The sequence below is a fragment of the Sapajus apella genome, unplaced genomic scaffold, assembly GCF_009761245.1.
Source record: "Sapajus apella isolate SASKATOON/1434 unplaced genomic scaffold, GSC_monkey_1.0 scaffold25, whole genome shotgun sequence".
Taxonomy (NCBI): domain Eukaryota; kingdom Metazoa; phylum Chordata; class Mammalia; order Primates; family Cebidae; genus Sapajus; species Sapajus apella.
The window spans coordinates 12288387-12312425 of NW_022436965.1; the positions used below are offsets into that span (position 1 = coordinate 12288387).

General features: G+C 39.9%; 1 protein-coding gene and 1 long non-coding RNA gene across 5 annotated transcripts in view; one reads left to right on the forward strand and one right to left on the reverse strand.

Moving 5' to 3' along the window:
• RASAL2 (RAS protein activator like 2) overlaps positions 1-24039 on the reverse strand; it is a 371400-nt gene that overhangs the window by 173219 nt on the left and 174142 nt on the right. For all 4 annotated transcript variants that reach the window (XM_032291299.1, XM_032291298.1, XM_032291297.1 and 1 more), the window contains exons 2-3: positions 18551-18678; positions 1440-1566 (exon numbers count right to left, since the gene is read on the reverse strand). In XM_032291299.1, coding sequence (XP_032147190.1) covers positions 1440-1566; positions 18551-18678 — 255 coding nt within the window. The remainder of the gene's footprint in view (positions 1-1439; positions 1567-18550; positions 18679-24039) is intronic.
• On the forward strand, positions 366-23783 carry LOC116560100. The gene is made up of 3 exons (XR_004272786.1): positions 366-483; positions 8064-8068; positions 23772-23783. It is a non-coding gene; the product is annotated as an uncharacterized LOC116560100 (long non-coding RNA).

The window sequence follows — 24039 nt, forward strand, 5'->3', positions numbered from 1 at the left end:
TGCATGTCTGTTGTCCCAGCTACTTGGGAGGCTGAGGCAGGAGAATTGCTTGAACTCAGGAGGCGGAAGCTATAGTGAATCGAGGTCACGCCACTGCACTCCAGCCTGGTCAACAGAGCAAGACTCAGTTTCAGAAAAAAAAAGTAAGACAATAGTCAACACGTCATTGCAAATAATTAAAGCAAAGGAATTGAAAGAAGGTGACTCTAAGCTAGTTTAACTCACAAAGAAGTTGGATGTAAAATATAAACAGTCTATAAAATGGTTACACCCAGACAGGTTTTTAGTAGAATTTAGGCCCACACCTAAGCTGGTTTCAACAAAACATGTTAAAGAAGTACAGTGGAAATAAGATGAGAGAAAAACTGACTTCTCCAAGGTGACTCCTTGGAAAGAAGTACTTGCTAACTCAACTAGTTTCTAGGAAAGCAACAACTATTTCAGAATAAAAAGAAAAATAACAGATTCAAATTCTGACCAAAAGTTTGGGGTTCCACTTAGAAATGAAGAAAAAGGCAACCTCTTCCAAAACCCCTAACCAAACCCTGATTTTAGAAAATATAACCAAAATTACAGAATTATCCATATTGATCACCATAGAGAAATAAATGATTCCATCTACTTACCAAATGTCAAAAGTCTATGGGTCACTAAGCAAATAATAACACAACAATGTAAAGCACCAAAAAAAATCCTACTTTTCAAATTCCTTCATTATTCTATTTAATCTTAATTATGTTCTTTTAAAATTACCATACCAGTCTGATTATTTAAATATCAATTATTAAAAATGAAAACATTTAACAGAATACATTTGGTAGGGAATGGAGAAAGAGCTAGCTGCTTTGATACTGACATTAACTCTTTGAGTATATAACAATGGAAGTAAGGTTTCTTTAGTAACCTTACTGGAAAAATGGAAGTAGGGTTTCTCCCTTCTGTCACCTACTCCAACCATAGTCCAGCATATTACTTTTGTGAGACATGCAAAATTAACTTAGCTAAATTAGCCTGATTTGATATTACACTGTACAAGACAACACCAGTAGTCACCTGAAGAAGATATATCTAAACTCCTTAACACTAAGTTCCAACACATACTGGATCTCTTATGAACCTCAGTGCTTCAACATGATCACCAAATACTCTCTCAAAATCTACAGATAAGCAATAAAACCAGAAGCAACACATTATCCCATCTGCCTAGGACTAAACGGCAACCTTATTAGTACTCATCTGAAGTCTATCTCTTTAAAACAACTTTGCTGTCAATCAGTTATAAAGAACAGAACTCTCTAATGGCCCCTAACTCTCAATGTGCCATTGATTTCAATGCATTTATTTAACAGGAAATGCAGGATGTTTTGTTTTACTCAGTAACAAGTCCATAAATTACAGGATAAAAGCTAGGAATTTATTTCCTTTTCATAGTAGCTTACCCAGTTTAGTGGAGCCCTCTGGTGGGTACTCGGGAAACTGACCCTCGGAAGGGACACTGACAGTTCTCCTCAGGCATCGCCCTTTGGTGGAATCTGTCTGCTGCTCCTGTCCCCCTTCCACAGGTATCTAGTTAACCAAAAGAAAAAGATGAAATTTAATAGTGAACTGACCATAACTACCTTCTGACTGAATAATGGTTTTAGTCAATGAAGAAAGAAGTGTGTAACAAAGAGTAAGGCAGGAGAAATATAAAGTATATACAATGGTAAGGTATTACCAACTCCTTTACAGGAAGCTTTCCTTTAAAAAGAAAACTGAAACATCAGGAAAGGTGAGTATGCAAATGACACAAAGTATGTACAAATCATGACCAGGTGTGTACTTGCTCCTGGAAACAAAACACTCACACAAATAAAAGGTTCTTCTATATCAGAAACTGGTTCACAAGCTCCAATTTTGTTCAGTGTTAAATAAAATAAATGGAAATAAAAGTTGACCAGAAAGATTAAGCTTCAAAATTCTCTTAAAAGATTTTATTAAATAAAGGTATTAAAACCAATCAAATTTTCTTCAATTTTAGAACTGAGGACATAGACATAGTTAATAAATCACATTTTCAGTGGAAACTTGTACAGATACCATTTTCTTCCAAATGTCAGACTGTTTTTATAATCCTAAAAAGCATTTTTTCTGACATAATTTCAGAAACATATCAACTGGTTATGTGCATATGTGGAATGAGAACTATGAATAGTGAAAAAAAAAATCTAATGCCAATAACCACTTTAAAACTTACAAAGCAGGTTATCATTGTAGAGTAATGGGATGGCTCAAAGTTGTGGTTTGGCTTTGTTTTTTTTCCTAGTAATGCTAAGTATTCAGTAATGAGATTTTACTAGTAACTTTTATCAGAATTAAGTTCTGTGTGACATCCTAGAGCAGGGCGTGGTGGCTCATGCCTGTAATCCCAGCACTTCAGGAAGCTGAGGCAGGCAGATCAGGAAGTCAGGAATTCGAGATCAGTCTGGCCAACATGGCGAAACTCCATTTCTACTAAAAATACAAAAATTGGCCAGGCATGATGGTGGGTGCCTGTAATCCCAACTACTCGGGAGGCTGAGGCAGAAGAATGGCTTGAACCTGGGAGGTGGAGGTTGTGGTGAGCTGAGATCACACCACTGCACTCCAGCCTGGGTAATAAGAGCAAAACTCCAACTCAAAAAAAAAAAAAGATTAAAAAAAAATTGTAACATCTTAAATAGTTTGAGAAAGTAATTAATCATAATTCCTAATTTATTATGGCTCCAATACTGCTTTCAATAAATTTCAGTAATAAAATACTGAGTTCTTATATGTGCAAGTCTAATGAATTTATATGTGTGACATTATGAGGGAGGCATTATTATTATCTCCTTTTTTTAAAATCTTTTTTTAGAGACAGGGTCTCGATATGTTGCCCAGGCTACAGTGCAGTGGCTATTCACAGGTGCAATCTCACTACTGATCAGCATAGGAGTTTTGACCTTCTCTGTTTCTAACCTGGGCCAGTTCACCCCTACTTAGGCAACCTGTTAGACACCCACTCCTAGGAGGTTACCATATTGATGCTGAACTTAGTGCAGACAATCAATTAGCATAACGCACTACAGCCTAGAACTCCTGGGCTCAAGCAAACCTCCCACCTCAGCTTCCTGAGTAGCTGGGACTACAGGAATGTACCACCGCGCCTGGCTATTATCTCCTTTTAAGAGATGGGAAATGAATGATTTATTTCTCCAAATGATTATAATGGACACGTATCACATCAATTGATCCAGCAAAACTGGGACAGATATAGGCTTAAGTGTACATGCCTTCTGCTTTGCTTCGGTAATCCAACTCCTATGACTCAGGTCAAGGAGATGATGGCAAGGAAAACTCTCTCTCTGTTACTGAGAATCTGAGGAGCAATTTCCTAATGCCTCCATAAGCACTTAAAATTTTCATACTCCTTATAGAACCTGCAATTCTCTCATTTCCTCATTACCATAACTATGGTTACTCTTTGCACACTGAGAAACAAGAAGGGCAGAATTTAGAAATGTAAATTACAAAATTAAGCCAAGGCCAAACAATAGCATCAATAAAGACATGAACTCTTCCAAAAGTACTCTGTAATATAAAACTTCACAAACAGTAATCTAAGTCATCTGTCCCTTTCAGGATGGAAATTTTATTATCTCTACCTAAATAATTAAAAGCGTATCACCGATAGGTTTAAATGACTATCTCCTATTAAAAAAGGCAAAACATATCCTGTATCTGCCTTAAAAGTAGGAAGAATGAGAGTAAATTTGGAAAAAATAGTCTAGTTCTTTGAAGAAATAGTTGAATCTAAATAAATAAACTATTTGATAATACTTCTAAAAATGCCTATTATCTTAAATAATAAAGGTCTAAACCATGCAGAAAAAAAGCAGGAGTTTTTTATGGTGTTTTAGGAGGAAATATTTTTTCTATGCAAATTTATAAAGGTCATATCCAGGAAAAAGTAAGAATGGCCTCTATGAGGACATATTTTATCTCTGCAGTATCAAAGGAGAGAATAAATACAATATAGCAAACTTCTTATTTGGGCCTAAAATTCACTCAATTTTCTCCAAGTTTTAAGGTAGACTCTGTAATTCCCAATATTTAAGCTTAAAATAGGATCAAAGGTTGTATTCAAAGTATCACTTTTAAAGGTTAGGCCATTTTACTCCTCATCCAGGATACAGGGAACATGATGTAACTTTTATTCTAAACTGCATTTTCTTAAGAATATTTTACTTTCTTTTTTTCTTCTTTTTTGAAATGGAGCCTCGCTCTTGTTACTCAGGCTGGAGTGCAATGGTGTGATCTTGGCTCACTCCAACCTCTGTTTCCCAAGTTCAAGTGATTCTCCTGCTACAGCCTCCCAAGTAGCTGGGATTACAGGCACATGCCACCATGCCCAACTAATTTTTTTCTATTTTTAGTAGAGACGGGGTTTCACAATGTTGGCCAGGCTGGTCTCAAACTCTTTACCTCAGGTGATCCACCCACCTCGGCCTCCCAAACTGCTGGGATTACAAGCTGTGAGCCACACTACAGATTGCTTCTTAGCTAAAATATTAAAAAGATATTGATCTACTCCTTTAAAATTGGATAGAGCCTATTTCAAGTACTTTCAAATGACCCAAGCTGAAATGCACAAATCTTAGCATATAGCTAAGAGAATCAGTTACACCCAAGCAATTTTCTCCATTCTGATTGTCCTAATTTAGTTTACTAGTTCATATTTACTTGTTTATACTGAATTGCTCATAAAAATTATGTATCTTCCAAGTTCTATAACATGAGAGTAAATTTTCTTTTTTTCCTTCCTTCTTCCTTGGCCTTGTAGCCTTATAATGAGGCTTCTTCTCTTCTTCTTTTACCTCAATTAAAAAAAAATTGTCCAAGTGTAGTGGCTCACGCCTGTAATCCCAGCACTTTGGGAGGCCAAGATGGGTGGTGGATCACCTTAGGTCAGGAGTTAGAGACCTGCCTGAGCAACATGGTAAAACCCCGCCTCTACTAAATACAAAACATTAGCTGGGCGTGGTGATACATGCCTGTAATCCTAGCTACTTGGGAGGCTGAAGCAGAAGAATCACTTGAACCCGGGAGGTGGAGGTTGCAGTGAGTGCTGAGATTGCACCATTACACTCCAGCATGGGCAAGAAAAGTGAAACTGTCTCCAAAAAAAAAAAAACCCAAGGTACGGTGGGGCTCCCATCTGTAATCTCAGCACTTTGGGAGGCCGAGGTGGGAGAATCTCGAGGCCAGAATTTCAAGACCCTGTGCGATATAGTAAGATGCCCATCTCTAAAAAAATTAAAAACAAAAATTAGCCAGCTGTAGTGGCGTGTACCAGTAGTCCCAGCTACTTGGAAGGCTGAAGCAGAAGGATCACTTAAGCACAGGAATCCAAGGCTGCCGTGAGCTATGAACACATCACTGTACTCCAGCCTGGGTGACAGAGACCCTGTCTCTCAAAAACAAACAAACAAACAAAACCAAGCACTTCAATTTCATTCCATTTTAGACAAAAAAAGTAGAAAAGGAGTAAATGCCTGTAATCCTAGCACTTTGGGAGGCCGAGGCGGGTGGATCACGAGGTCAACAGATCGAGACCATCCTGGTCAACATGGTGAAACACCGTCTCTACTAAAACTATAAAAAATTAGCTGGGCATGGTGGCACGTGCCTGTAATCCTAGCTACTCAGGAGGCTGAGGCAGGAGAATTGCCTGAACCCAGGAGGCAGAAGTTGCGGTGAGCCGAGATCGCGCCATTGCACTCCAGCCTGGGTAACAAGAGCGAAACTCTGTCTCAAAAAAAAAAAGAAAAGGAGTAAATGACATCTCAGGTATCTAAGATGTATTAATAACAAAGCCAAACTAGATCTCTGGCTCCTTGTCCTCTCTGTTAATTCCAAACCATCCATGAAAATAGAAAAGCAATGTGGCACATATTTTATTTATACATACACACACACACACAGTTTCATTTTCTGTAAAATTACCTTTCATATTGTTTAGAATCATATGGAAATTTTTATTTCAATCTGAACTTATACAGATTAGAAAGTCAAATACAGGAAATCAAGATTATGCTAACTAGCATTAGAAAGCTCTTCCTATTTCTTTTCCTAAAGAATGCTAAAAAGATTCTTAGGACTACTATATGCTTAAGAGGATTTTTCAGTACCTTAAAGAAAAAAAAAACATTCCTCAACTTTCTTATCTCCTTAAGGCACTGTTTCTCAAAACACATGGTCTAGGTACCAGCAGCAACAGCATAACCCAGGAACTTGTTAGAAAACCACATCCTCAGTCCCGCCTCCACCCCCACCTACTGCATCAGAAACTCAGGGTAGAGCTCGGCAATCTGTGTTTTAACAAGCCTCCAATTGATTCTGATGCTCACTAAGGTGGCTTAAGGTCTTGTTTTCTCTCTTTCCTTATTATGGGTAAGCATCTAGAAGTGTCATGTATGAAAGATATTCTCAACCTTGGCTGCAACTTATAATCACCTATGGGAGCTTTAAAAAATACCAATGCTGTTCTCACTCCTAAAGTGGGAGGTGAACAATGAGAACACATGGACACAGGGAGGGGAACAATAAACACCAGGGCCTGTTGCCGGGTAGGGGGTGAGGGGAGGGAATTTAGAGGATGGATAATAGGCGCAGCAAACCATCATGGCACATGTATACCTATGTAACAATCTGCACATTCTGCACATGTATCTTTTTTCTTAGGAGAAAAAATATATATCAACGCTTAGACCACTCCTAGACATTCTAGACATGCAAAGTAGAGAACCACTGATCTATACTCTGTATCTTCAATTCTAATTATTCACTTATTAGTCCTTGGCCACCGGTACTACGTGTGAAGGTATAAATAAATCATTTGGCCTTAGTGAACCTCAATTTCCACATTTTTGAGGTGTGATCTTTTGATTTCTCAGCTGTATTCCTGGAGTGGTCAGGTTTTAAACAGGTTTCTCACTGTCAGGGTCACATCTCTGTCATTGCTCAGCATGACCACTAGTATCTCTATTCTGTTTTCAATACTTCAGTTTCTCTCTGGAAAACTTATGTAGTCTTTCCCTGGATATGTGCATTCCAGCTCTTGGCCAAAGACTCTGTGGTATCCTAACCAGCAGATTCTAGTCCTTTCAGATGCAAAATTCTGTTCTGTTACTCATCGGCTCAGTGAGTCCACTGAACTCTGCCTGGCCTGGCCTCCAGATTACAGCACCACAGTCGGGAAATAGTATGCAGCAGACACCTGGGCAATGGTGACCACCGCAGTGGCTGCCTATTGTCCAATCGCCGAAAATAGTTGCATTTACGCGATTTCTCTCTATATCTATTTGATGGGGGGATGGTATCCTATTTTTTTGTTGCTTACAGTGGGAGGGCCAGTGTTGTACCATTCTGTCATAACTGGTGCCAAAAGCCTCTATTTATCTCTTAACCAAACTCCTGCAACAGTTTCTTCACTGGCATCTCCCTGGGACATTCTGCCCCTTAAAACTATCCTTTACAAAGTTATCAAAATAGTTCCAAAATGCAAATATGGTCATGTCATTCTGAGGTTTAAAGCCCTTCAGCAGTTCTTTGCCTCTAGCAGTGGTTTTCAAAGGAGTGGTGGTGTGTTTGTGTATGGAAGTATGTGTGGATGGGGGAAGTTATCTCTGCTTCAACCTGAACATAATTCTCAGTGTATCTGTTGTGCAGGGCTTCTGCATGAGCTTTTCTACAAACAAAGTATCCTTCTGCTTTAAAAAGGGTTTAAAACCTACTATCATATAAAGTAAAAGCTCCCTAATATAGTATACCAGATCTTCCACAATCTGGCCACTGTCTTTGTCTTTGTGTTCAGTTTTAGACTTCACTCTAGAAATACCTAGCCACTCTAGAAATTGCTTGCAGTTCTTTAACACATTCCCTATTTTGTAGTTCAGTGCCATGGCTTAGTTTGTTCTCTCATCCCAAAATGTTTTCCCTCATTTTCTTTTCCGTTCTACATCTGCAAGGTAAATGCTTATTCATCCTGAGGCTTAGCTTAGGCATTGTCTTTTCCAGGAATCTTCCTCCTCTACCAGTCCCCTAAGGGAAGGTTAATGTACACTTCCATTTAGTTCCTCCAGTAACACATCTTTCTCTGTCATTATACTTATTGTGTTAAATTGTAATTATTCATTTATGCAACTAATTCCATGTAAGTTAACAGCTTGTACTTTACCAGTAAATCCCCAAACCTTAAAATAGTTCATAAATGAATGAATGATAGGCACAGATGGGGGCCATTTTAGGCAAAGGAAAAGGCATAACATCAGCCAAGAAGATGGTAAGTATAAGACTTTTTGTTTTGTTTTGGAACAGGGAGTAGGCCAATTTAGCTAGAGCCTCTTAAGCGTGAGAAAAGGGATAAAACACCAAAACATATTATGAACATGTTGAGAGGGCTGGAATACCAGGCCATGCATGGGGAGCACTGAGAAGCCACTCAGACTTTTAGATCTGAGGGATGGCAGTCTCCTAATTGTTCTGTCTCTGTGTCTTGTTCTTCCAATTCATCCTAAAGATTAATATTTATAACACCTAACTTTGATCAAATTGCTTCTTTTATTAAGCTTTCCTTTGGTAATTCCCATTGCCAGTGGCATCTTAATGACATACTTAGGCCAAGGTTCCTTATAATAAATGGATTTCTTTCTCTTTTTCTATCCAGTTTACCTTATTCTATCCAGTTTACTTGTGTTATCAAATGTCACTTTAAAATTGTTTTATTTTTACCACTAAACTTGTTGTGGGCGAGAGAGAGGAAAGATCTATCTTGTTATTTGTAACTTCTAGCATACTGAATAACATATAAGGGCATATTATATATCTATTGAATAACTTAAAAGTGGTTCTGAATGAAATATGCCACAGGTAGCTTACCCCAGAATAAATAAAAGTTAATTTTTAGCTATTTGCACGAAGACTAATATTTTCATATTTTCATCAAAGAGTGTAAACAGTCTTTCAAAAGAAAAATGTTTAAATATTTAAACACTGCCTTTCAAAAGAAAAATGTTTAAAATATTTTAAAAGTGTCATTGTAAATGCATTGCTGCCTAAACACTAGCATCCAGCCTTAAACATTCCAAATATAGAAAGTAGAGGGCCGAGCGCGGTGGCTCGAGCCTGTAATCCCAGCACTTTGGGAGGCCGAGGCGGGTGGATCACGAGGTCAAGAGATCGAGGCCATCCTGGTCAACATGGTGAAACCCCATCTCTACTAAAGATACAAAAAATTAGCTTGGCATGGTGGCATGTGCCTGTAATCCCAGCTACTCAGGAGGCTGAGGCAGGAGAATTGCCTGAACCCAGGAGGCGGAGGTTGCGGTGAGCCGAGATCGCGCCATTGCACTCCAGCCTGAGTAACAAGAGCGAAACTCCGTCTCAAAAAAAAAAAAAAAAAAAAAAAAGAAAGTAGAATCTGCATTAAGAAAAATGGAGTCAAATGCACCCTGCCTAATAGACTGTTATTGCCAAAAGAAATAAACAAAAATTCAGCTTTCTTTTGTATTTTTATAATGGGGCTGTACCTCAGAGGGGTTCATGTTTGTCTTCTCTACTATTTTCCTCGATTCCTTAATCTCACGTTTACTTGGTCTCATCTCTTGCAAGCAAAATGGAAGTCAAATGGCCTCCTGTGCCCTCTTTGAACTGGATTGGTATCAAGCCAGCTGGGGCCTTTCCTGTCACCCAGGCAAGGAAATATATATTTCATAGCACATAAGCAATGTCTATTTGACACAATTTGCATGAAGCAGTTTACTAAACCAGTAAGTCATTTCTCAAGGTGACACTCCCAGCAAGCTTCCCTTTCAGCATTCTGACCCAATCTACCCTTCTACAACATTCTCAGATTGGTAATTGGTATGTTTGACACTCTTCCCATATATACTCCTCCAACAGACTTTTCCCTAGTTCTGACAAGAAACATGCAGAGTTAAGAGAAAGCATTAAAAGATCCCACACACTGACTTCATATATGAGTGATACTAGACTAATATAATCCTCCCACATTCTAGCAGTGCCTGGCTAAGGATTCAGTTTAAATCCTTAGAGAATCCTTTTAATTCATCTTTTTAATACAGCAATAAACACACTCATGATGACTTGATTAATGGTGGTTCTCTAAACCACCTTTTTAGAGAATTTTAGCAGGAAATTCCTTAACTCATTTCAAGAAATTCTAAGCTATTCATTGCCAAATTCTGAGGATAAGAGTTACAGTCTTTTTTTTTTTTTTTTGAGATGGAGTCTCACCCTGTTGCCCAGGCTGGAGTGCAAAGGTAGGATCTTGGCTCACTAAAACCTCTGCCTCCCAGGTTCAAACCATTCTTCTGCCTCAGCCTCCTGAGTAGCTGGGATTACAGTCGCCTGCCACCATGCCCAGCGAATTTTTGTATTTTTAGTAGAGATGGGGTTTCACCATGTTGGCCAGGCTGGTCTTGAACTCCTGACCTCGTGATCCACCTGCCTCAGACTCCCAAAGTGTTGGGATTACAGGAGTCAGCCACTACACCAGCGCCACATTCTTTATAATTCTTAAGTGTGGGTGAAAAGTAGAAGGGTGACAGCATCTTCTGGTCCTTACACAAGAAATGTATTTATAATCTTTTCAGGTCATAAAATTAATAGAAAGTTAAACTTATTCAAGTAGCAAGTATATCAATGGCTTCACATTTTTTTTCTAGATATTTAATTTAATTTTCCCAATTTTATAATGGCAGAACATAAACACCTGAGGGCATTAAACTGCTTTTGTAAACTGTTTTGTAAATTTATCCCTTCATTATTCCTCAGCTGGTCTACTGCAATAATCTTCTGACTCATCTATTTGCTTCTAATCCCTTTCATCCATTTTCCATGTAATCAACAGTTACTTCTCTAAGAAGCAAATCCGATGATGTCATTACCTTGCTAAATACCCTTTCCCTGGTCCAGATCATTTCCAGAATAAAATCCAAATTCCTCATCATGGCCTTTAAGGTTCTTCATTACCTAGTTCTTGTTAGCTATCACTTTTCCTCTTGCAAACTATGTTAACTCTCAATATTTTGCAATTTACTAAAGACATATGTTTCTTGACTTTGTATACTTATATATATATGGATATATTTATGCCCAAGCATAAATTTCTCTGTAAAACACTTTTTTGGCATTTTCCACTCCATACTGTAATCCATCCTAGGCCATACCTCAGTTAATCTTTTTCTTATGGTTATATTACAACTAAAAAATAAAGTTATTGAGGCAAACTTTGTATTACATAAAATGTACTGTTTTAAAGTGAATAATTCAGTGGCATTTAGTATGTTCACAATGTTGTGCAATTACCACCTCTATCTAATTCCAAATGGTTTTAACTTTATTTTACCTCAGTGTGTCTCAACAAAACTGCATATTTGTGACCACAATACTAAACATAATGATAGGTGCTCAGTAATTAGAGATGGAATCATGTATTCAACTGTAGAAAAGCACCTCATCAATTATTTTTCTCCTCTTTTTATTAGTTTTAGAAAAATAAAGAATTAAGTTGCATGTGCTGGGTAGATATATCATGGAAAGAAAAGATAAAAGATCTCTTCTCTTCAACTTATATTAAGGAAATGGACATTCAGAAATAAAAGTTTATAATTTGGCTCTCGCAACACTCATTCAACAAATATTTATTGACAGTTTCCTATGTTTCTGGAACTGTTCTAAGCACTGGTGGATACATCCTAGAACAAAACAGACAAAATCTTTGCTCCAAAGCTTATGTTCCAGAAGGAGAGACAGTAAGCATAATAAATAAATTATACAGCATTTTAGCAGCTGGCAAATGCTACAGAAAAAAATATTAGAGCTTGGTAATTAGATCAGAAGTTTTGGATAGTGATGTGGGGAGAAGTAGCAATTTAAAATAGGTTAGTCAGTGTTGGCCTTACTAACTATGTGGTATATAAGCAAAGAGATAAAGGAGGTGAGAAAGTGAGCCATGAAGTATAAGAGGGAAGAATATTCCATGCAGAAGAAAAAGCCAAGACTAAGGCCTTAGGGTGGAACACGCTTGATTGTTCTCATGAAATAGCGACAAGGCCGGTGTGTCTGGAAAGTAGCAAGTTGGGGAGTTTTGGGCCTTTGAAATTTGGAAGGACGGAGTTGCTATTAATGGAGACAGGCTAACCTCTGGTAAGTTATGAAGTAAAGATTAGGGCTGAAGTGTAGGGCATGCTGGAAATGACTTACATAGCCAAATAGAGATGTGTAATGCACAGATGGATATATGTGTCTAGAGAAGAAAGATGGCCTGGTACAGTGGCTCATGCCTGTAATCCCAGCACTTTGGGAGGCCGAGGTGGGTGGATCACAAGGTCAGGAGTTCAAGACCAGCCTGGCCAATATGGTCTCTACTAAAAATACTAAAATTAGCCAGGTGTGGTGGCAGGTGCCTGTAATGCCAGCAGAAGGCTGAGGCAGAGAATTGCTTGAATCAGAGAGGTGGTGGTTACAGTGAGCCAAGATCGTGACACTGCACTCTAGTCTGGGTGATAGAGCAAGACTCTGACTCAAAAAAAAAAAAAAAAAAGATAAAAGAAAAAAAAAGAGATGAGAACTGAGAGCTGACTACTGAATTTAGCAATGTGAAGGTCACTACTGAGCAAACACAATTCTGGCAGTGATGTGGGCAAGAGTCCGACTGGAATAGATGTAAGAGAGAATAGGAATTAAAGACATTGAGCATATATGTTTTGAGAATTTTTGCTATAAAGGAGAGAAGAGAAAGAGGTGGTATCTGGAGATACTAGTGAGGTTAATACAGTATTTATTTTTTTTCAGATTAGAAAAAGAGCCAGGTGCGGTGTCTCATAACTGTAATCCCAACATTTGGGAGGCTGAGGTGGGTGGATCACCTGAGGTCAGGAGTTTGAGACCAGCCTGGCCAACATGGTGAAAGCCCATCTCTACTAAAAATACAAAAATTAGCTGGATGTGGTGGCACATGTCTGTAACCCCAGCTACTCGGGAGGCTGGGGCAAAAGAATTGCTTGAACCCAGGAGGTGGAGGTTGCAGTGAGCTGAGATCACACCATTGCACTCCAGGCTGGGCGACAGCAAAATTCTGTTTAAAAAAAAAGAGAGAGAGAAAAAATAGCATGCTGATGGGAATGATATGACAAAGAGCAAAAAACTAAAATGTTTTTAAAAAAAGGTAGGGGAGAATTGCTAGTGATATATCCTTGAACAGGCTAGAAATAATGGAATGAACACATGCAGAAAGGCTGACCATACTGGACAGTTCAACCACAGTTAAAAAAGTAAAATCGTCCAGACACGGTGGCTCATGCCCGTAATCCATCCAGCACTTTGGGAGGCAGGCGGATCACCTGAGGTCAGGAGTTTGAGACCAGCCTGGCCAACATGGTGAAACCCCATCTCTACTAAAAATACAAAAAAATTAGCTGGGCTTGGTGTCAGGTGCCTGTAATCCCAGTTACCCACGAGGCTGAGGCAGGAGAGTTCCTTGAACCCAGGAGGTGGAGGCTGCAGTGAGCTGAGATGGCACCATTGCCTGGGCGACAAGAGCAAAACTCCATCTCAAAAAAAAAAAAAAAAAAAAAAAAAAAAAAAAAAAAAAAAAAGAAAAAGAAAAAGAAATGTCAGGGTAGAAGGCAACAGTTGCTGTTACGCAGATACAGTAATGGAGTGAAGTTCTCTTGTGAATTTTTCAATTTTCTCAGTGAAGTAATAAGCAAAGCAATCAGCTCTAATTGGTGATAATAAAGAAGAGATTGGCAGTATGAGGAGATAGGAGAAAGTATGAAAAAGATCACCTTATAAATCATTCTAGACTGTGCGACTCAAAGTGTAGTTCAAGCTCCTGTCTTGTTCTGTAAATTGTGACTAGTCCACAATAAAGTAAATAGTATAGAAACTGAGAAGTAGCACACTTGGTGTGATCAGTGGGTTTGTACAGCCTACTTTCCACAAATATATATAATTTTTGTCATTCTATTCCTTCTTTTCCTATGTTATGATTATGCTGAACATACTTGCTGAATTGTGATTTAATGTCTGTTAAGCCCAATAAAAATGTGGTCTTAATATATTTTTAAAATTTTTAATTATTATTTATTTCAATAGGTTTTTGAGGGAACAGGTGGTTCCTGGTTACATAGGTAAGTTTTTTAGTGGTGATTTCTGAGATTCTGATGCACCCATCACCTGAGCAGTGTACACTGTGCCCAATGTGTAGTCTTTTATCCCTTACCTCCCTCCCACCCTTTCCCATGAGTCCCCAAAGTCCGTTGTATCATTCTTATTCCTTTGCATCCTCAGCTCAGCTTCCACTTTTGAGTGAGAACATACTCCATTTCTAAGTTACTTCACTTAGAATAATGGTCTCCAGTTTTATCCAGTTTGCTTCAAATGCCATTATTTCATTTCTTTTTATGGCTGAGTAGTATTCCACAGTATATACATACACTATATTTTCTTTATCCACCTCTTGATTGATGGGTATTTGGGCTGGTTCCATATTTTTGCAAGGGCGCATGTGCTGCTATAAACGTGTGTGCAAGTATCCTTTTTATATAATGACTTCTTTTCCTCTGGGTAGATACCCAGAAGTGGGATTGTATTTTTATGTTTTTTTTTTTTTTTAATTTTCATTTTTTTTCTTAACAATCCACTTTATTGTATTTTATTGACCATGACAAGGTGCGTGGAGGGAAAACTGGTACTTTACCACATACAGAATGTGAAGCACTAGTCCAAGAGAGTGGGACAGTAACTGAAGCAGGAAAATGTTTTGTGATTGCCAAGCAGCATTATGGGCTCACATGAGGTTTCTAGCCAACCGTTTAACACCAGTCAGCATGGTGTGTGTAATTTTCTCTAGATACATTAAGCCGCAAGGATGAGATAAAGAGGAAGATTCACTTGAGCTATCACTTTGCCAAGTATGTATGATGAAGCAAAAGAAGGGCAAGGAAATAGTAAGCAAATGAGTGATGAGAATGACTATGGAACTCAGACTGGATGAAGAGGAGAGAGGATTTATAAAAGGCAGAAAAAGTGACAGGATCCATGGGTAATAGGTCCCAGAAGGTTGAGGGATCATTGAAATAAGAAATGGCTAGAAAGATAGAAGGTATTAGTCAAACAGTAATATGCACACAATTGTGAATACGAAGAAGTTGTAGCAATAAGGTAGGATCCTTAAAGAAGGCGTTCAAGGAATTGAGAGCCAGTGTGTTACAAAAGAGAAGTATCTCTATGGATATTAGAATCATAAAAAATTAAAACTGGAGTATTCTTAGAGATAATGACCCAGGGGATAGAATCAACAAAAAGTGATGAGGAAGGTTAAAAGATGACTACGGGCCAGGTGTGGTGGCTCACGCCTGCAATCCTAGCACTTTGGAAAGCAGAGGTGGGTGGATCACATTCAACGCCAGCCTGGCCAACATTGTGAAACCCCGTCTCTACTAAAAATACAAAAAATTAGCTGGGCATGGTGGTACGTGCCTGTAATCCCAGCTACTCAGGAGGCTGAGGCAGGAGAATTGCCTGAACCCAGGAGGCGGAGGTTGCGGTGAGCCGAGATCGCGCCATTGCACTCCAGCCTGGGTAGCATGAGTGAAACTCTGTCTCAAAAAAAAAAAAAAAAAGAAATTAAGGGACCCCTACAGAGAAGAGGTAGAAGAAACAGCTGGTTTTGCTGATGATGAACTTGGAATTGCAGTGGACATAGTGAAAGGGTTACAAGAGGTCCTGGGGGAAGGACAAGTGGAAGACGGTGTCGGAAAAGAGAATACACAGAGCCATAGGGAGAGTACATGCAGCATAGGGAATGAGGGTTCCCCAGGTGTTTAGGGTTACTCGAGATGACTGGCATAAAAAAGGATAAAGAACAAAAGGTAGTGTTTTAGAAAATTATTTATCATGGACAGTTATATTAAGAGACAAAAGGTGGCCCAAGTGCAGGTTACTCAATTGATTATAACTGAGGAACTGTACCTTGGTTCTGGAAAAGGCATGCTTCTTAACTTTCTGCTATCTATACTTAAAGCTATTTCATCTGCTACAGTAGTAAGCTGAATAAAATGTAGGTAAGGGCAAAAAGATGACAAATGATCTGTTTATATTACTCCTTTTTGTTTTGTTTTGTTTTGAGACAGAGTCTTGCTCTGTCACGAGGCTGGAGTGCAGTGGTGCAATCTGGGCTCACTGCAACCTCCGCCTCCTGGATTCAAGCGATTCCCCTGTCTCAGCCTGCGAGTAGCTGAAACTGCAGGCTTGCACACCACGCCCAGCTAATTTTTTGTATTTTAGTAGAGACAGGGTTTCACCATGTTGGCCAGGACGGTCTTGATCTCCTGACCTAGTGATCCGCCCGTCTCGGCCTCCCAAAGTGATTACAGGCATGAGCCACCATGCCTGACCTATATTACTCCTGATTAATAGCTCTGAGAAAAGACTGCTGACAGTACGTTGGTTAAAATAAATATTTTGAATAGTTTGAATAAATAGAAATGTTCTATATTAATGTTCACTTTACCAATTTTTATTATGTATCTACTTAATATGAACATAGCAACATATACAACTTGTTCTAGAAAAGTCTGACCTTTATTCAGTTATTTTAATAAAATTAAATTTAAGAATATTAAAATACTGGAAAAGGGTTATGGGTAGGGAGATGATAACAAATATAAAAGATATTTTCAATGGCTAGAGAAAAAGAATAAGCAAGTTCTTCATAGAGGCATATTAACAAGGCTCTTGAAAGTAAGCAATGCCTATTAAAATACAAGAAACTGACATTGTTTTATTGGTATTATCCTTACCATATTAAAAAATGCTGATGGATAAGAGAAGGGACAGGGAAGGAAGAAGGAGCAAGAGAAGAGAAAGGGGAGGTAGGGGTCCACAGATGAGGATTAAGAAATGTGCTTCCTGTTCTTTGCTTCTTTTGAACTCACCTCTGGAAGGTGACTTACTGAAGAAATATTCTACCTACATCTTTCTAGTTATTTACATAGTTTTGGCAATTAATCTTTCTCCTTCATTGAATGAGATATTCTCCTTCCCTCTCATTATTCCTCTTCTTTGTCAAGATTATATTTACTTGGCCGGGCGCAGTGGCTCATGCCTGTAATCCTAGCACTTTGGGAGGCCAAGGCAGGCAGATCATGAGGTCAGGAGTTTGAGAACAGCCTGATCAATGGTGAAACCTCGTCTCTACTAAAAATACAAAAATTAGCTGGGCATGATGCCATGTGCCTGTAATCCTAGCTACTCAGGTGGCTGAGGCAGGAGAATAGCTTGAACCTGGAAGGCGGAAGTTGACGTGAGTCAAGATCATGCCATTGCACTCCAGCCTGGGCGACAGAGTGAGATTCCATATCAAAAAAAAAAAAAAAAAAAAAAAAAAAAGATTATATTCACTTTTTTCTTATATGATAGAAATTGGGAACTGTGATGCTTTTATGGAGTAGTTTTATCATACCAAATGAGAATATCAATTATCTGATTAATCACCAATAAGCAAATAAATGAGCTAGACGTGGAAGGATTTATAAACTGTAACAGTTCGAGGAATAAAATAGTAAGAACATGTGGTAAGTTTAAGAGTTTTTTAATTTAGAAGAATAGAAAGTACATCTAGAACTGGATGTCTGTCCTGGTTACATTCTGTCTACCTTGCCAGATATTTTCTAATCTTTGTCCTTCTTGGCCTTGTTATATGTTTTAGGAAGCTGACCTCTACAGAATACACCAAAAAGCAATGTTTTTCTGCCCTTCGAGTTAGAGTTGGCCAACAGGTGACACTGCCAAGAAATCAGAAGGGCAGAAGAAAAAATGTGGGGTGTTTATTCTGTCTTACTTCCTCCCTGCTGGTCATTTTTGTTTGGGAGAGGCTGTGTTCTTTTGTGCATAACCACAGCAACTGTCAAGCAGCTCTCTCATGCAACTACAGTTCTCTAGGTTCTAGAAACATTGCTTTCTTCTCTTGCTCTGGAAGCCTAGGGTGATAACTGCTTTCTGCGATTGCTAGCTTGTGGGTGCTTCCTCACTCTGATAGGTCCATTATGCTGCCCACACATCTGCAAATAGTCCCTTCATTAAACCTCTTTCAATTAATCCAATTAATGGCATTTGTTTTTGCTATGAAATAGAATGATATAATTTCCTATGGCCCCTTCTAGACCATTTTCAGGGCCAGGCCTATACAATCCAAACCCTTCCCATTCTAAACTCCTCAGTTTAACTCAACATCTCTTTCACTGTTTCTTAGTGAAAATCCAGCCCTATCTTGTGGAAACCCACTCCTTCATGAAAATAACATATCTTTACAACATTAGCAGCCTTTTAGACTTATATATATCATTCATCAAGCCTTTATTTTTACAATATAACTTATCAAAATGGCAACAAAAACTAGGTAATCTCAGGAATTTACTCAGAAGAGGAAAGTAACTTTCCTGAATAATATCCATCTCACCTCCTTCTCCTTGTTGAGCAATACCAACTGGCTGTCTGTGAGGATGCAATACTTCCGCTCCCATGTTGTTGTCTCTGTGTAGGGTGACTGACCACAAGACAGACGATGGGTGGGTGGCCCTTTCACATCTGCATGACAAAAGGGAAAAACAAAAGCGACAAATCATTATCTTGCTTAGTAAACCGGTACTTCAAATGTAAAATTCTTCAAAATCAAATAAAGAGGTGAGCCTAAACATGAATCTCAGTGGTAAATTTAAAACTTCCTCTTAAGAAAATAAAAACTGTTATAAACAGAATAAGGAAAAAATAGTCCTAGAATCTTCAGAGAAGAGGGCTGAAACATTCTGGGAAGAATTGTTAGTGCAAAGTTTGCACAGTAATTACCACTGTACATACACTATAATAAGGGGAGGTTGCTTCAGAGCTTAACTAGTATCATTCAAAATACAGAGTCGGAGTGACTCAGACAGCTTCCCTAGTCTTTAGGAGAAAGGTGATGTTACATGTACACTTTGAGAACACTGTTAACCCAGAACACTGAGAGTAAAGTTTTTGACAGACTAGGCCTTCCAAATGGCTTTACACTCATAAGAATTGAAAATGTTTAAACAACAGCACATTACCACTAGAGGCCAGCAAGATCTTAAAAACATAGAAAACGATTTTCTTAAGGAAAGATCTAAATATATTATCATGATGCTAATTAAAGGTGGAGGTACCCAATATTAAAGCAAAATGTCTCAGCAATTCCCAACTGTCTCATTTCCTTATAAAATACCAAGTGGATACTAACATCTTTGTCATTTAAAATTTTTTTTTAATATAAAATGTTTACTCATTTCGGCTGTTGGAACTGGGTGCATATTTTAATGTGTAAGTACACATTAGATCCATTAAATAAGGCTTTTATGACAGTTCGATATATTAAAAGTTCTTCAGGCATGAAGAACTAATTCTTCTTGGGAATATATTATAGAGACTACTTAAAATGCATTATTACTACTTATTATGCTAGAGGAAAATCTCAAATTGGAAAGATTAGAAATTCAACATCCATGAGGGCAGGGGAGCTGTAAATCATAAAAAAGCACATTATATCTCTTATATGAGTATTTTTCATTATCATTGTTTTCTGCAAAATTTTTGTCTTTTGTCACAGGATGATAGATATATTACCGACATTGGCTTGACTTCAAGGAAAGCCAAATCATTTCCTAGGTGTCTTATACTATAAATAACCAAATATGCATAATTATAGCTGGAGTCTGTTGAAAGTTAGCAACAGGTTGGGTGTGGTGGCTCATGCCTGCAGTCCTAGTACTCTGGGAGGCCAAGACAGGTGGATCACTTGAGGTCAGGAGTTCAAGACCAGCCTGGCCAACATGGTGAAACCCCGTCTCTATTAAAATACAAAACTTAGCCAGGCATGATAGCGGCTGTCTGTAATCCCAGCTACTCGAGAGGCTGAGATGGGAGAATCGCCTGAACCCGAGAGATGGTGGTTGCAGTGAGCTGAGATCACATCACTGCACTTCAGCCTCAGCAGCTCAGTGAGACTCAAAAAAAAAAGAAAGTAAGTTAACAACAAATCTGTTGCTGTATGTGTCTCTCTCACATCCCTTCATGTATTCAATATTATCTTCATTGTTTCTTCTGGCTTAACTTCCTGTCCTATCTGAGGCTATCGAAACTAACTGCTCTACATGTTGGGGAGTTTATCAACTCTTCCCAAAAATAATTCAAGGTTCAAGAACCAACAGTGGTATTAGGGCTCGGTTAGACATGTTATTAATTCTTACAAGTTCACTGTTTTGTCTTTTCTCCCTTTATTTTCTGTTTCTATCTCCTCCGCACTGTGCACAGCATTACATGCTACATCTGTAGCATCTCCATTCCACACCAACCTTTACTCCCCCACCGTCAACCCTCCCCTTGTAGTCTAAGCATCTTAAATTATTTTATGTTAGAACTGCATCTTCAGTTCTTCCAAAGTTTTCTTTTGACTTCAAAATCTCAAAATTATCACAAAAAAGCTTTAATGAAACTCTGAATCCTTTTGTACACATACAGGATATTCTTGCCCATACTTAAAAGCCATGTCAAAACTGATTTTTTTCACATGATTTGGACAAAAATATGGGTTACATTTTTACCACATGTAGTCCTATTTTTAGAGTCAAATACCAAGATGACTTCAACAGAAAGGGATGCACCTACTGAGGGACTGTGTTAAGGAAAAAAATTTATCTTCCTGGGTCCACAAGGGGTGTGGTTTTGCCTCCATCTGGGAATCAGAGGGGTTTCAAACGTCAAATTCTTTGTCTGACTTTCCCATGCACGGGCTAAGTAGAGAAATCCAAGTGGGTTTCTTTGTTCAAAATACCAGCTGAAAGCTCTGGGAGGAGGGGGCTCTGTTGGGGACCAAGTAGCCAATCTGGTACAGAAGTCAAAGATCAATCACTCCAGTGGAAGCTTGAAATAACTCCTCTCATTGGACAAGGACATGAATGGGGCAGGAATAACTCCAATGTTAAAATCCTGCTGCTCCCATGGATTCCTTCCTTGGGTCCCCTCCCAGGGCAGCATGGGAGCTCTTGCTCGCTCTCTTTCTGTCTCTCTAATAAATTGCTCTCTGCTAAACTCTTTGGGTCCATGGTATTTATTCGAATGGTAAGCTCACCGCACCTCCAGGGCCCTTTTCTCCATTCTTGGAGTAAGAGATGCCAAGGACCTCGGAATAGGAACGGGGAGAGGGCTGAGTACATAGCCCTACCCCGGTTACATCTTTGGTGAGCCAGCCAGCAGGTCCTTCGGACTTCAAAGTGGTGTCATTGGACCCCTTTTGCTTGCTAATCTGTCCTATTTGCTTCTTTTAAATTTGTTAAGGAGGTAAAGACCTGCCGCAGTGGCAGAGGCAAGGTTGGGCAGATGTTGCCTGCAGAAAGCGGGAGGTGCAGCAGTGGCTGGGCTAGGTGGCAGGAGCAGCTGCGCCGGGACCACTAGAACAGCTGGCCCAGGCAGTGGGAATGGCTGCTGCCTGTGCAAGCCACACCCAGCCCCTCAGACCCCAACCTCCTGGGGCCAGATTTCCGTAAGGCAAACTTCTTCCTGGCTCTTTCCTCTAAGATATTTCCTACACGTGATGCTCTTGGGGTGGCAGTTCAGTGCCCTTGGGCTTATGCCTATGAGGTCCTCCTGCTCCAGTTCCCTTAGTCTGCAGTGCTAGGTTATGTCCTAACAGAGCCAGAGTCTATCAGTGGGTATGTGAGGCTATGAGACGTTTTTGTTTTTTGTCACCTGCAATTTCCCAATCCAATTAAGTGGTGCCAGAATCTAATAATGTACATTTTGCCTTGCCTAGGATTGGCTCTCTGTACAGCAGAACTTCTCCATCTAGAATACCATAGTCAGACCTGGTCCAAGGCTCAAATAGTTAATTATAGGCCCCACAACCCTAGGGCATATTCCTATGATGGAAGGTAGGGTGAGGGAGGAGGCCCAGGTCCCAAGGGCATTGGTCTGGCCTTGGCCATGCAGTCATCCATTACCTTCAAGACTGTTGTGCTTAGAGGCCCCTATCAAAAAGTTTATCCTCCTAGGACAGCTTATAGTCAGGCCTATGTTAATTGAACTCTTGCTAGGGAATACTGGCACCCATTGTCCAAGCCTCACTGGCCTAGTTCTTCAAGGATGCTCCGGTACAGGGCCACTAATCCTGGCAGTCCCCATGTCCTTATGGTGGCCAATAAGGACATTTAGACAGTGAGGGTATGCCCACAACATCAGTGAGCATGATTAAACCCAGCACATGGGGGGCCCAGAAGATAATCACGCATCTAGGGCACAAGGAAACTACAAGGTGCTATAACTGGGGGATTCCCCAGGGCTAGCCGTTGCAAGGAATAACCAGGGATGCAGGCATCCCTGTGTTTGATTTCAGATGGGTGCTACCCTTCCCAAGGTAAAATCACCCTTAAAGTGTATCATGGAAACTGGGACCAATTTAACCCAGTTTAAAGAAGAAGCTGGCCCTAAGGCCAGACAGAATCTAGAATCATTACTAAATCTAGCAACATTGCTGTTCTATAATAGAGACCAGGAAGAACAGGCTAAAAGGAACAGGAGGGACCAGAGAAAAGCCGCAGCCCTAGTCATGGCCTTCAGGCAAGCAGACCCCAAGGACTCAGAAGAGAGAAAGACTTGGGTTAGCCACCAGTCTGGCAGAGCTTGCTACCACTGTGGCCTACCAGGACACTTTAAGAGAAATTGTCCTCAGAGGAACGGACCACCTCCTCGTCCTTGCCCACTGTGCAAAGGGGATCACTGCAAGGCACACCAGGGGAAGAGGGTTCCCAGGGCCAGAGGTAGCTAACCAGATGACCCAACAGCAAGACTGAGGGTGCCCAGAGCAAGCGCCAGCACAAGGCATCACCCTCACCAAGCCCCAGGTAAAGCTAACCATAGAGGGCCAGGAGGTCCATCTCCTCCTGGACATTGGCACAGCCTTCTCAGTTTTGCTTTCCTGTCTTGGATGGTTGTCCTCCAAGTCTGTAACTGTCCAAGGAGTCCTAGGACAAGCAGTCTCCTGATATTTCTCCCAGCCCCTAAGCTGTAACTTGGGAGATACACTCTTTTCCCATACCTTCCCCATCATGCCAGAAAGTCCCACTCCCTTACTAGGGATGGGACCTGTTAGCCAGAGCAGGAACCATTAGCTATATGAACATTGTCAGGGAGGAAATCCCTCTCTGCTGCCCATTATTTAAAGAAGGAATTAATCCCGAGGTTTGGGCAATGGAGGAACAATTTGGGTAAGCAGAGAATGCCTGCCCAATTCAAATAAGGCTAAAGGATCCCACCTCTTTTCCTTACCAAAGACAGTACCCCTTAAGACCAGAAGTCAAAAAGGGGCTACAGGATACTGTAAGGAACTTAAAAGCTCAGGATTTAGTAAAGTTCTATAACAGCGCTTGTAATGCTCCAATTTTAGGAGTACAAAAACCTAATGGACAATGGAGGCTAGTGCAAGATCTCAGGCTACCGCTTACTCAAACATCAGGCCTTAATGCTTGAAGGGCCTGTACTTCAGCTGTGCACACGTGCAGCCCTCAATCCAGCTACTTTTCTTCCTGAGGAAGGGGAAAACAAAGAACATGACTGTCAGCAGGTTATAGCCCAGAACTATGCAGCTCGAGAGGATCTCTTAGAAACTCCTCTAGCCAATTCTGACCTCAACCTATACACTGATGGAAGTTCATTCATAGAAAATGGAGTTTGAAAGGCAGGATATGCAGTAGTCAGTGATCAAACAGTGCTTGAAAGTAATTTCCTTCCTCCTGGAACTAGTGCCCAGCTGGCAGAACTAATACCCCTCACTCGAGCTCTAAAATTAGGAAAAGGGAAGAGAATAAACATATACACAGAGTCCAAATATGCTTACCTGGCTCTGCATGCCCATGCTGCCATATGGAAGGAAAGAGAATTCCT